Below are 13,888 nucleotides of genomic sequence, written 5' to 3'. Positions count from 1 at the left end.
TTTCATTTCACTTTTTTCAGAGTGGCACAGAGAAGCCACGTGCCTGACACCATATGAGATGGACGGGACAGGGGAGGAGGGCTAGCACACAAAAAGAATATGTAACCACCACATCCCTGCTCTTCATATGGGTAAAATCACTGCCCTGTTGACCTCTGCCTTCTACCGGCTGATCCTGTACACTGACCTACCTGACCCCTGTTCACTGCCCCACTGATGTACAATGCCCTCATCTCTGCTCTGCTAACCACTATAATCTGACCTACAATTTTCTGACCCCTGTACTCAACCCTAGAAACTACTGGTCCCTGTACACTGCCCTACTACTGTACTCATTTTTATTGGGGCCTAGCTAGTTAATTTAATTTTTTTTAAAAGGGTGCCGCACCCCAATGATCTCTTCCTTATTGCCCAGGAAGATCTCCATCTCTCAAAGGGTTGCCTGCCCCTGAGATAACCACTTTCAGGTTTGCGTTCCAGCCAGACATTTATGGTCATGTAGATATCTGGTTGTGTCATTTCCGGGTTTTTTTTTTTTTTTTTTTGAGACAGGCATGGGAAGTAGGTGGGGACTACACTAGTTTACCTATTTAATAGGGGCTGAATGCAATTTACATATGTCACGCCCTTCTGAGGAAACCAATATATGCATCGAAATGCGTCAGCGATATGTGCGTTTCAGCAGCAGGGAACTCACTACGATTCTGGTCTTTGTACTTTATCTGTAGACTGCTCTAGTGTGCTAGTCAGAACCCTACACATGCTTGCTGCATCTTATAGCGTCAGTCGGTCATGCAAGTGCTCAATCTGACATGTTTATTGTGTGCACTATTACACATGAATCATAAGGAGAATATATATGTACAGGACCTGGATGGGTACTATATATAGCGCCAATATTTGGGTTGTGGACCCTTTAAGGGAAGCGTGATAGTATTCAGGGGTCGCCCAGGATGGGTGAGATATTCCCGAGAATAGCGTTAATCAGGAGAGGACTGACTCGCAGTTCTCTCGGTATTAATAGAGAGATATTTGAGACCTGGAATTTTCTGAGGCTCTGAAGTGATATTCGGGTGGGAAAGAGCCTCCACCCCTAAATACAGGGATTCCAGCACACACGGAGTCTCCAGGAAGCAGCTCTTTTAAAGACAGGAAGCAGTGCTAGGAGTGGTGGGGAGGAGGAGTTGGTGAATACACTTGTCTTGGTGAGCCGTGAGTTTGCTGGGGGCTGCTAAAAATAATCAACAAGGACTGTTAAAGCCTTGGGATAAAGACCCATCCACGAGGTGCCTTTTTACTTTTACTTAGAGCTGCACAATTAATCATCAAGAGTCATTAATGCGATCTTGACTAAAGTGTTTCACAATTCTTTCTATGAAAAGAATTCTCTCTGCTCTTCTGAAGCCACAGCAGTCAAACGAAAGGAAGAGAAAAACTGGGCAGTCTGCAAAGAATCAAAACATTCTTTATCAGTTGAAGGTAAGTATAAACATACTTAAGACGCTCCCATACACTGTAATGTAAATCTCTTCTTGGGGCGACTTGAGGGCTTACAAGTCGGATCCCAAGTCGTCCTAGTGTGAACCGACCCTTGTCCTAGTGTGAACCGACCCTTATCAGTTGAACTTAAGTATAAACATTGCAACAATTTGTCAATGGAATAGACTTTGTGTGTAAGTGAAAAAAGTTTAACCACTTAAACACTAAACCTTTTTCTGACATTTGTTGGTTTCAAGTTAAAATCATTTTTTTTTGCTAGAAAACTACTTAGAACCCCCAAACATTATATATATATATTTTTTAGTAGACACCCTAGAGAATAAAATGGTAGTTGTTGCAATATTTTATGTCACACTATTTGCGCAACGGTCTTTCAAATGCAATTTTTTTTGGAAAAAATTAATGAAAAAAAAAAAAAAAAAACACCAGCAAAAAGTTAGCCCATTTTTTTTTTGTATAATGTGAAAGATTTTACGTCGCAAGAATCATGAGAGAATCATGATCCTTTTTATTCTAAGCAAAAAAAAAAAAAAAATCTTGATTCAGAATCGTGCAGCTCTACTTTTACTTTACGCTGAAGATAAGCGGACTTTATTGTATTTTTGCTTGTGTGCTGCTGGATGCCTTTTTTTGCTGATTTGCTTGCTAAAATAAAAGCCTTTTTGTTTAAAGTTTACCAGCTTTGCACTCGGTCCTGTGGAGCTACAATCCCCCAAACGTTGTATATATTATATATGTGGATGTGCATCAATACAACATAATGGATAGCATTAGCAAGAGTAATATATCCATACAGTAATAGTCATCACTATGTTACAAAGCTACACAGTGTGGAAAACACAAAAAAAACAAAAAAAATTTGCCAGCAATAGGCTGCAACTTGACCTATCAAATTACATGGACAAATCGCTTCAATGTGAACGAGGGATTAGTGCTAATGGCTTTCCGGTAGGGATGGAGCTGCATCTTGTGATTGGTTGGGTTGGGAGGCGCAACTGAGTTTTCACTGGAACTTAGTCTCATAATCTTTGCTTTACCTTTCGGCCTGCTCAGAGCAATTTTTATGCTGTTTGAAGGGCCTGCCTTGTGTAATGCACATGGCACTTTTTTTTTTTTGCACTATTTATCACAGACATTAGCACTGCACATATGGTCTATTTTTTTCTCACAAAGACAGAGGGTGCAGGATATCCATGCCTGCCCTGATATTGGGGAGAGGAACTGTTGTCAGTGTTCGGGAGAGCCTTCCACCGAATAGTCAGAGGACCGACTTTGGCAGGCTTGGCTTGACTTTTGTCCCACGCAGACCATAGTGCCTTGCCTTTGTCAGGAGTCTTGTGCCCCAGGGGGTTCAGGGATTGAGGCCTGAGGATTGAGGCCTCCTATTATGGAGGTTAGACCATTACTGTACCCTGGTGCATTTTTTTGTGGTGTGACTTCACGGTCCTTTTTGTTCTTGCTGACAAGCACTGCAGAGCAGAACTGCAAAAAAAAAAAAAAATTCCTTCAAAATATTGGATCTCGTCAAGTTGTCCAGAGGCAAAGACTGCACACTTCATCATAGGTTGCTCTTTATTCCTGGTAGAGTACCTAAGTGTCAATATTTTATGTGGCCACCATTATTTTCCAGCACTGCCTTGACCCTCTTGGGCATGGAGTTCACCAGAGCTTCACAGGTTGCAACTGGAGTCCTCTTCCACTCCTTCATGACAACATCACAGAGCTGGTGGATGTTAGAGACCTTGCGCTCCTTCACCTTCCGTTTGAGGATGCCCCCACAGATGCTCAATAGGGTTTAAGTCTGGAAACATGCTTGGGCAGTTCATTACCTTTACCCTCAGCTTCTTTAGCAAGGCAGTGGTCTTCATAGAGGTGTGTTTGGGGTTGTTATGTTGGAATACTGCCCTGCGGCCCAGTCTCCAGAGGGAGGGGGATCTTGTTCAGCTTCAGTATGTCACAGTACAGTACAAGTTGGAATTCATGGTTCCCTCAATGAACTGTAGCTCCCCAGTGCCGGCAGCACTCATGCAGCCCCAGACCATGGCACTCCCACCACCATGCTTGACTGTAGGCAAGACACACTTGTCTTTGTACTCCTCACCTGGTTACTGCCACACACGCTTGACACCATCTGAACCAAATAAGTTTATCTTGATCTCATCAGACCACAGGACATGGTTCCAGTAATCCATGTCCTTAGTCTGCTTGTCTTCAGCAAACTGCTTGTGGGCTTACTTGTGGATCATCTTTAGAAGAAGCTTCCTTCTGGGACGACAGCAATGCAGACCAATTTGATGCAGTGTGCGGCGTATAGTGTGAGCACTGACAGGCTGCCCCCCCCCCCCACCCCTTCAACCTCTGCAGCAATGCTGGCAGCACGCATATGTCTATTTCCCAAAGACATCCTCTGGATACGACGCTGTGCACTCAACTTCTTTGATCGACCATGGCAAGGTCTGTTGAGTAGAACCTGTCCTGTTAAACCGCTGTATGGGCTTGGCCATCGTGCTGCAGCTCAGTTTTAAATTTAACACAACTGCTCCTCATTTACACCCGAGACTTTGTAATACTAACAAGTCACATGACACCGGGGAGAGAAAATGGCTAATTAGGCCCAATTTGGCTTTTTCACATAGGGGTGTACTCACTTTTGTTGCCAGCGGTTTAGACATTAATAGCTGTGTGTTGAGTTATTTTGAGGGGACAGCAAATTTACACTGTTATACAAGTTGTACACTCACTACTTTACATTGCAGCAAAGTGTCATTTCTTTAGTGGTGTCGCATGAAAAAATATAATAAAATATTTACAAAAATGCAAGGGTTGTAACTCACTTTAGTGAGATGCCACACACACGGCTCAAAACTTCAAGTCCTGAGCTACTAGCCAGGCCTTAAGAGCCCATTCACACAGGGACGACTTGTCAGGCGACCTAGTCGCCTGACAAGTCGCCTCCCGTTCTGTGCTATGGAACCGTTCTAAGGGGAGCGACGCAAGTCGCTCCGACTTAGAAAAAGGTTCCTGTACGACTTCGGGGGCGACTTGCATAGACTTCTATACAGAAGTCGTTTTGCAAGTCGCCTGGGCAGTCGTTTGCAGGTCGCCTCGCTGAGGCGACCTGCAAGTCGTGTTGCCCCTGTGTGAATGGGGTCTAAGGGTTACTCGCCACCAGTAGCCCCACCCAATCCATACCCTGTCCCCAATTCCGTCCCTAAACACGCCCTCATAAAATTATCTCATGAAATTACACTTAATATTTATTTTTAGAACTTAATTATGTATAAAACATTTAACATTATCAGTGCAGCCTCACCTGTGCCCATCAGTGCAGCCGGCTCACCTGTGCCCATCATATAACTCAAATCAGCAGATTACAACCCGCTGATCAGTTATTAACCTCAAATGTGACGCCCCCCACCCATGCCGCCGCTTCCCTGTCCCTAGCCTCTCCACCTCAAACTACTCCCCCACACTCCTATCCCCTTCACCCCCCCAGCAAACCTAATCCCCGCAGCTACCATCATTTGTCGGCATCCCTTCTCTGCCGCTCCCGTTAGCTTCAGGTGCTGCATGGGGCTTGGAGGGATCCAGATGTGTCGCCCCCCAATCCATGGCCGAATATTAGTTTTCTATTGTCACAAGTGAGTGGGTTCGGGGCACAATGCTCTGCACCCCAAACCCAACCTTTTTCAAGCCAATTAGAGCCTCAGGCTCTAATCACGTGGCTTGAAAAATAAATAAATAAAACTCATACAAACGTATGAGTCCGGCGCCCTGTAGGGGAGCAGCGCCTCTAATGGACCGGCGGCTCCTGGTAAGACCCCTTTTACATGGAGCAGACACTGTCAAGCAGATCTGCCTGCTGAGCAGGCGGATGAAAAATCTGCGTCCTCTCCGCTGATGCAGAGCAGACACGGAAACAGCCCGCTGTTCTCTATGGGGAGGTCAGATGAAAACAGACCGCCTGCCCATTCCATCGGATACCATCCAATCTATTAGATGGATGGGGAATGGGATCCCAATCCGCTAGATGGATGGGGAATGGGATCCCAATCCATCTGTTTTTAGCAGACTGGATCGGATGCAGGCGGGTGTAAACTGACACATGTCCATTTACATCAGCCTCTCCATGGTGAACAACGGGTGATCCGATTGGGCCCGCCTGAAAAATGGACAGGCAGACCCGATTGGTCTGCTTGTATGAAAGGGGCCTAAGGCTCGGTTCACACTGGATGCCAATGCGGCTCACAGCAGGGGTCCTGTGCGTCCTGGTTCACCATTTCAGGTCCGATTTCAGCCCGAATTTTGGCCTGAATTCTGACCTGAAACGGCCTAAAAGATGCACAGGACTCTTGCGATTTCAGATGAAGTCAAGTTCAATGTGAACGAGGGCTTAGGGAAAGTCCTGCCTTCAACCAGGGACAAGCCTGGACAGCCAGTCCAAAATCAACCAAGGAAGAAAAGGATGCCTGCCACCGTACCCCCCCCCCCCCCCCATTACATTAGGGAATGATTGATCAGCACCCTCCTTTCCCTGTTCAAAGGGACGGCAGCATTCTGTTCCCGAGAAACTGAAAAGAACAGATACTACACCTGATCTATCCAAAAGGCTGAGAGGCGAAGAATAGCCAATAATTTGAAGGAATTGCTAACCCAGGGTAGGTTTACAGCAGCCATATTGTCAGTGTATGCTGGAAGTGTTTAGATAATTCTGTCTAGTGCGAGAGTCTTTTTTTTACACAACGCTGATTGGCTTCAAATGTCTTTTTTACAATAGTAGCCTCGGCTACTTATGAGTGGCCCAGTTCAATGACTGTTTCATGGTGGGATCAGACTGAGATCCAAACGCGCCTGAGCTCCTCCTAAACAATAGCTTGTCTCTTAGGCCCCATGCACATGAAATGTTTTGCAAACTCTCCTAGAAGCCTTTCCTCCCGGCAGCAACGTTTGGCAGAAAAAAAAAAAGCCTGACACTTGTTAAAGTGTCTAAGGCTTCATGTACACTACAGCTACTACACTTGAGTATCGGAGGTCTTGGCATTTTTTTGCCAAAGCTCCTAAACTCAATTCCATAAAAGCCTATGGGTCCATGTACACATAAGCTTTTTGGATAGTTTAGGAGCTGCTGCAGTTAGGGGAGGTTCAACCTGCCTCTCCTGAACATGGCAGAAACTCGTTCAGAATAAGAACGTTTTTCCGCGGCCGGCGGTGATAATAGGCTATGTGTATATAGCCTAGGGCTCCTGTCACACCATAGCGTTCCATTTTGCAAATCAGAAACGCCGCAAATCGCGGGGCGTCCTTGCGATCCCAGCTACTTTGAATGGCACCAAATCGTGGCACAATACAAGAACTTATTTTGGGCGTCGGGCATCCCGCGATTCTGTTTATGCAATTTTACCACGATTCATCGGGTGACAATCGTGACAGAATCGCACCGCGATTTTGTGCGAAAGTAACAGGGACCGCAAAGGCCTCCCGCGATTTGGCCATTGCAGAATCGTGGGCAGAATCGTGACAATTCTGCCAGCAAAACGGAATGGTGTGAATGGAGCCTAAAGCTTTTAGGCACTTTTACATGCATCAAGAGCTTGGGCGCTAAAGAGGAACTGCAGTCTGCTCACATAATTTGTAATAAAAACATCTTTGCCATTATGAAGCTTCCCTCCAACTACTTTGCATATTTTATATATACTGTGATTCTGTACTTGCCAAATATGCTGCAGAAATCTCCTTCCACTGAGTCTAGCTGCATCCATTTTAAATGTGGGCAGCTAAAGGTGCTGCCTGTTCACTTCCTGGATTTACACACCTCCAGCTCTCATTGGCCCTCTTATGGCTCATCCCCCCTCCCTTCCAAACCCTCACAAGAGTTAGAGAAAGAGCTGCGCATGATGTCATAAGCCTAGGCTTTTTACCAGACAACAGAAAGTGGGCTGTATAAGGTATTTACTGGCAGAAAAAAAAATGTTTTACTATCCAAAGTTAAAACAAGGGCAGAAGATTTAATACATAGAAAGATGAAAAAACGACGGAAGTTCCGCTTTAATTTAATTGGCCAGAATAAAAATGTATTTAGCGTTTAGCAGCATCAAGAGTTTTCTGTCAAAACTGCTGCTCCTGTACTCACGTTTTTTTTTTTTTTTTTACCTGCCTCTAAAACAGCGTTTCTCAATTACAGTCCTCAAGGTGCACCAACAGGTCATGTTTTCAGGCTTGCCATTATTTTGCACAGGTGATTTGATCAGTTTCACTGCCTTACCACAGTGATTTTATTTAAAGGAAATACTGAAAACATGACCTGTTGGTGTGCCTTGAGGACTGGAATTGAGAAACACTGCTCTAAAACCTCATGCCACTAAATGGTGATAAAAGCCTATGTGTGCATGGACACATAAGCTAAAATGCAGGGGAGTTTAGAGACAAGAACAAAAAACGCCTGAGGCCCCTAGAAGCAGCTGCAAAAACGTCCAGCGTGCATGAGGGCTTAGCCTTACAAACAGCCAGAACTTAAAGTGGAACCTCAGTCATTTTTTCATCTTTCAACTGCAGTCTGCTACAAATTATGTGAGCAGACTGCAGTTCCTCTTTAAAAACAAAGCTCCCCTCAAAGACATCCAAAAGGGGGTTAGGACAAAGTTGGCAAACTTCGAGCAAGAATCACAAAATTGCTTGCAATCCTAACCCAGGCAGATTCACTCAGCCCTAGTCATAACAGCAGTATGTCAAACCTTCTTTAGCCTACAGTAAACTATCCCTACCAAGGAAGGACCCCCAAGTCAAACGTTCTCTGTCCTCTCCTGTGGTTTTCGCACATCAGAGTTCAGGTGGGATCGGGTGAATAGTGCCACAATTGTTTTGACTAACCCTGTATCATCAAAGGATTCAGGCAGACAGGAGTCCCTATACAGTGACAGCACACTCACCCCCACTATCCTTGGATTTACTCATCTCCGTTTCTCGAGTCGATCAGTTCTCCGAAGGGCGTCATACACTCCACACTCCCGCCACAGCGCCTCTCAGCCAATAAGGGAAATCAGCCACTTCGAGGCGTGGGGACGCGCGCACGCGGAAGCCAAGAAGAAGTGACACAAAACTCACCCAACGAGGAACTGACCTGGAGGAATAGGTTGCACAGTGATTGGTTAAAAAAAGACGTGGGGAGAACTGAAAAAGTAGGAGCTAATTTTTATTCGTTAGAGGGACAGCGGTTGATTGTGTAGGTGGCATGAATGGATATGCTGTGTTCTAATAGGGAATGTGTGATGACATGTGTGTCTTAGGTGACAGGGAGGTTCAGAACCAACACTTTAGAGTTATGGGCAGGCAGTGACAATAAGGTGGATGCTGCTAGTAATGGGGAGGCGGGAAATCCACCCCCATTCAAAACACAGGCAGCAGCTACATGGATTCCCTAGATACAGGAACATGGTCACAAACAGTGCACAGCTGACCAATAAGTAGGAGTTTGCAGAGGTGATATTTGGTTAGAAGGGGCGGGAGATGGGTGACCACAGTGTGTTCGGAAGCGGTGCAGAGGTGAGTGGGGGGCTGCAGATGTGACCTGTGGCTGCAGGCAGAGGGCTGACCAGTCAATGGCAGGAGGCATGTTGACCACCAGTAAGGATGAACTGCAATTTGATCCAAGCTAGGTTTGGACCAATGCTCAAACGTTAGCCAGTTTAGAATGAGCAGGAAGTCTTATATAGAAGTGGTATTTCTACTTGTCCAGCAAGTTTCAAGCACCATTCAAGATTGTGATAAGCCCCCATCTGTAGACCCCCACAACCACAGGGCAAGGGATATGGGGAAGAGACCCATGCCTTAATTAACATGGGGACAAGGTGCTTTTCCAGGGGGCCCCCCTTGACAAGGCAACCCCCAGGCTGAGGGCATGTGGCCTGGTATGGTCAGATCAGATGTTCTAAGTCGACTCTCTGAACGCCACTTTCCCGATAAGATCCTTCCCAAACCAACAGGCCAACGACGGCAAAAAAAATGTAAGGTGTGTACCAGAGCAGGATTCAGAAGAGACACCTCTTTTTATTGTGCACAATGTCTTTCTGAACCAGGCCTCTGCATAGGTGAATGTTTTCGCCGTTACCATACTTCACGAAATTATTAGTTAAGTATGGTAAACGTAAGCCTCCGTTCCTGCAATTTACCCTCACACCCCTTATGCCACTGCCTCCTCTGTAACAGACCCTGGCTTGTTATTTGACCACGCTTCTGCCTAACGATTCTGTACATACCTCTGCCTGATCTGGAACTGACCCTGGACTGTTATTCGACCATGCTTCTGCCTAATGAATCTGTACATACATCTGCCTGATCTGGAACTGACCTTGGACTGTTTGACCATGATATTTGCCTGCCTCTTGGACTGATCTTGTACCCTGATACTGGACTAGTGGGATTCAACACCGGGGTCTCACATATGTGAGGGGCTCCAGAATTGTTTTTCTGGATGAAGAAAACAATTTTTTTTGTTTTCTCAATCCTAGATTAGGGTCTGGAGGCTTTAAAGAGATTTGGGTGGGAGAAGCTTCTACCCCTGTCCCCATTCTATCCTGAACGAGGCCCTACTTCTGCCTGTAGGACTTACTGCCGTCTTGCCTCTGACTGTCGCACTGACCACACCACATGGACCTGCCTACTACCAGGACCAATAATTTTGGCACTGCGGACAATATCTCTGCCTGCACTGACCCTGGACTTTATATGGACAGTAACCCTGCCTGCTGCCTGGACAATTGTGTTCGCCGCTGCTGATCAAGTCCCTGCCTGCTGCCTGGACCAGTGCTATCCTCCTGTGTACAACTGCGCTACTACAACCACAGGTACTCTTTTGTTTACGCTTTGCTCAGCATAATGTATTTTGGGGTGTAATTCTTGGTATGTGCATGCTATGTGTCCCTGGAACACCTGACGGTGTTCCTTGCATGTTGGATCTCTGTATGTGGCCAGGCTGTGTAGAAGTCTCACACATGTGGTATCGCCATACTCAGGAGGAGTAGCAGAATGTATTTTGGGGTGTCATTTTTGCTGTCTAAATGCTATGTGTTGGAAATATCTTATAAATGGACAACTTTGTGTAAAAAAAAAAAAAAAAAAAAAAATGCGTTTTCATTTTTTTCCACATTTTCCAAAAACTGGAAAAAAATAAACCATTCAAAAGACTCATTATGCCTCATAGATTATATGTTGGGGTGTTAGCTTTCCAAAATGGGGTCATTTTGTGGGTGTTTCCATTGTCCTGGTGCTCCAGGGCCTTCAAAAGTGTAATAGGTGGTTAACCACTTCCCGACCGCCGCACGACTATATACGTCCTAAGTTTGAACGGGGATATCGTTGTTATGGCAGCAGCTAGCTGCCATAACCCCGGTATCCCCGTTTTCGTGCGGCGGCCGGCTTTCAGATAAAAGTGGTCCCTGCGGCGGATTCGCCGCGAGATCACTTTTATCGGTGGCGGGAGAGGGCCCCCCCCCCTCCCGCCGCTTACCGGAGCCGTCGGTAGCGGCGGAGGCGATCGCGTCCTTCTGCGTGGTGTGTCTGGAGACGAGTGAGGCCAAGATGGCGCTCACTCGTCTCCATGACACTGCTGGGCGGAAGCGACGTCAAAATGTCACTTCCGTCCACGCCTCTTAAAAGGCATATTTTTTTCAAATGTCATTTTTCTAAATGACTTTTTTTTTTTTTTTTTTTTTTTTTATTGCATTTTAGTGTAAATATGAGATCTGAGGTCTTTTTGACCCCAGATCTCATATTTAAGAGGTCCTGCCATGCTTTTTTCTATTACAAGGGATGTTTACATTCCTTGTAATAGGAATAAAAGTGACACAATTTTTTTTTTTTTTTTTAAACAGTGTAAAAATAAATAAAATATTTAAAAATAAATAATAAAAATAAAAAAAAAAAATTTTTAAAACCCCCCCCCTGTCCCGACGAGCTCGCGCGCAGAAGCGAACGCATACGCGAGTAGCGCCCGCATATGAAAACTGTGGTCAATCCACACATGTGAGGTATCACAGCGACCGGTAGAGCGAGAGCAATAATTCTAGCCCTAGACCTCCTCTGTAGCGCAAAATATGCAACCTGTAGAATTTTTTAAACGTCGCCTATGGAGATTTTTGAGGGTAAAAGTTTGACGCCATTCCACGAGCGGGCGCAATTTTCAAGCATGACATGTTGGGTATCAATTTACTTGGCGTAACATTATATTTCACAATATAAAAAAAAATTGGGATAACATTACTGTTTATTTTTTTTTATTCAAAAAAGTGAATTTTTTCCAAAAAAAGTGCGCTTATAAGACCGCTGCGCAAATACGGTGAAAAAAAAGTATTGCAATGACCGCCATTGTATTCTCTAGGGTGTTAGAAGAAAAACCATATATAATGTTTGGGGGTTCTAAGTAATTTTCTAGCAGAAAAACCTGTTTTAAACATGTAAACACCTAAAATCCAAAACGAGGCTAGTCCTTAAGTGGTTAAGAAATGTGATGTGTAATTTATGCTCCTAGAACACCTGATGGTGCTCCATGCATGTTGGGCCTCTGTATGTGGCCAGGCAGTGAAAAAGTCCTACACATGTGGTATCGTAATACTCAGGAAGAGTAGCAGAATGTATTTTGGGGTGTCATTTGTGGTATACACATGCCATGTGAGAGAAATAAGCTATTACAATGACAATTTTGTGGGGGGGGGGGATCTCAATTTTGCAAAGAATTGTGGGAAAAAATACAACTTCAAATAACTCACCATGCCTCTAACTAAATACATTGAAATGTCTACTTTCCAAAAAGGGGTTATTTGGGGGGCATTTGTACTTTCCTGGCTTGTTAGGGTCTCAGGAAATGAGATAGGCCACCAGTACATCAGATGTGATAATTTTTTTATGATTTGCACCATAGCTTGTAGACTCTAAAACTTTCACACAGACCAAATAATGTCCACAAATTTTTGGTTATTTTTACCAAAGATATGTAGCAGTATAAATTGTGACCAAAATGTATGAAGAAAAATTACTAATTTGCAAAATTTTATCACAGAAATTAAGAAAAATTCGTTTTTTTTTTTTCAAAATTTTCGGTCTTTTTTCATTTATAGCGCAAAAAATAAAAAACCCAGAGGTGATCAAATACCACCAAAATAAAGCTCTATTTGTATGAAAAAAGGACAAAAAAATCATTTGGGTACAGCGTTGCATGACTGAGTAATTGTCATTCAAAGTGTGAGAGCACTGAAAGCTGAAAATTGGTCTGGATAGGTTTAAGTGCCTAGTAAGCAAGTGGTTAACCACTTCAATACAGGGCACTTAGACACCTTCCTGCCCAGACCAATTTTCAGCTTTCAGCGCTGTCGCAGTTTGAATGACAATTGTGCTACACTGTACCCAAACTAAATTTTTATCATTTTGTTCCCACAAATAGAGCTTTCTTTTGATGGTATTTGATCACATCCTGCGGTTTTTATTTTTTGCGAAACAAATAAAAAAAGACCGAAAATTTTGAAAAAAATAAGTTTTGCTTTTGTTTAAAAATTTTGTAAATAAGTAAGTTTTCTCTTTCACTGGTGGGCACTGACAGGCACTAAGGCGGCAGCGATGAGGTGGCACCAGTGAGCGGGCACTGATATGCGGCACTGATGGGTAGCACTGATGGACATTGATAGGCGGCACTGATGCGCACTCATGGGTGGCACTGGTGGGCACTGATAGGTGACACTGATGGGCACTGATAGGCTGCAAAGATGGGTTCTTATGGGTGGCACTGATGGGCACTGATAGGCGGCACTGATGGGCAGTGGTAGGCATTGGAGTGGGCACTGATTGGCTGCTGCCTGGGCATTGATTGGCAGCTGCCTTTGCACTGATTAGTTTTTCCCTGGGGCTCTAGGGGGCATACCTGGTGGTCCAGTGTGGCTGGTTTCCCTGGTGGTCCTGAGCGGCTTCCCTGGTGGTCCTGGGTAGGATCCGAGGGGGGGCTGTGCTGATAAACAATCAGCACAGACCCCCCCCTGTCAGGAGAGCAGCCGATCGGCTCTCCTCTAGTGAGGAAAAGCCAATCACCGGCTCTTCCTATTTACATCGTGATCAGCCGTGATTGGACACGGCTGATCACGTGGTAAAGAGTCTCCATCAGAGACTCTTTACCTAGATCGGTGTTGCGGGGTGTGAGACTCACACCCCGCAACAACGATCGCCGCGATGCGTGCCCCCCGGGGGGGCGCGCAGCGGCTCAATATCATGAGGAAGTCATATGACGTCCAGTCAGGATATTGAAACCACTTTGCCGCCGTCATTTTGCTATATGGCGGGCGGCAAGTGGTTAAAGACCGGACGCTTCCACCATGGTCTCAGTTGTAGTGTTTCCTCCGCCATGGTGGAA

General features: G+C 45.1%; 1 protein-coding gene and 1 long non-coding RNA gene across 6 annotated transcripts in view; one reads left to right on the top strand and one right to left on the bottom strand.

Moving 5' to 3' along the window:
* PSMC3IP (PSMC3 interacting protein) overlaps nucleotides 1-8,589 on the bottom strand; it is a 560,448-nt gene extending 551,859 nt beyond the window's left edge. For 3 of the 5 annotated variants that reach the window (XM_073608292.1, XM_073608291.1, XM_073608294.1), the window contains exon 1: nucleotides 8,427-8,588. In XM_073608292.1, the coding sequence (XP_073464393.1) occupies nucleotides 8,427-8,451 (25 nt within the window). In that variant the 5' untranslated portion in view covers nucleotides 8,452-8,588. Of the gene's footprint in view, nucleotides 1-8,426 lie in introns of all 5 variants that reach the window. The other 2 variants (XM_073608293.1, XM_073608295.1) reach the window with 2 other exon arrangements.
* LOC141114543 (uncharacterized) overlaps nucleotides 1,170-13,888 on the top strand; it is a 57,854-nt gene continuing 45,135 nt past the window's right edge. Inside the window, exons 1-2 of the long non-coding RNA XR_012236924.1 lie at nucleotides 1,170-1,286; nucleotides 1,383-1,479. This is a non-coding gene — a long non-coding RNA (uncharacterized lncRNA). The remainder of the gene's footprint in view (nucleotides 1,287-1,382; nucleotides 1,480-13,888) is intronic.

The sequence above is a fragment of the Aquarana catesbeiana genome, linkage group LG12 (assembly GCF_042186555.1).
Source record: "Aquarana catesbeiana isolate 2022-GZ linkage group LG12, ASM4218655v1, whole genome shotgun sequence".
NCBI classification, from domain to species: domain Eukaryota; kingdom Metazoa; phylum Chordata; class Amphibia; order Anura; family Ranidae; genus Aquarana; species Aquarana catesbeiana.
This window is presented reverse-complemented; position numbering and strand designations above follow the sequence as displayed.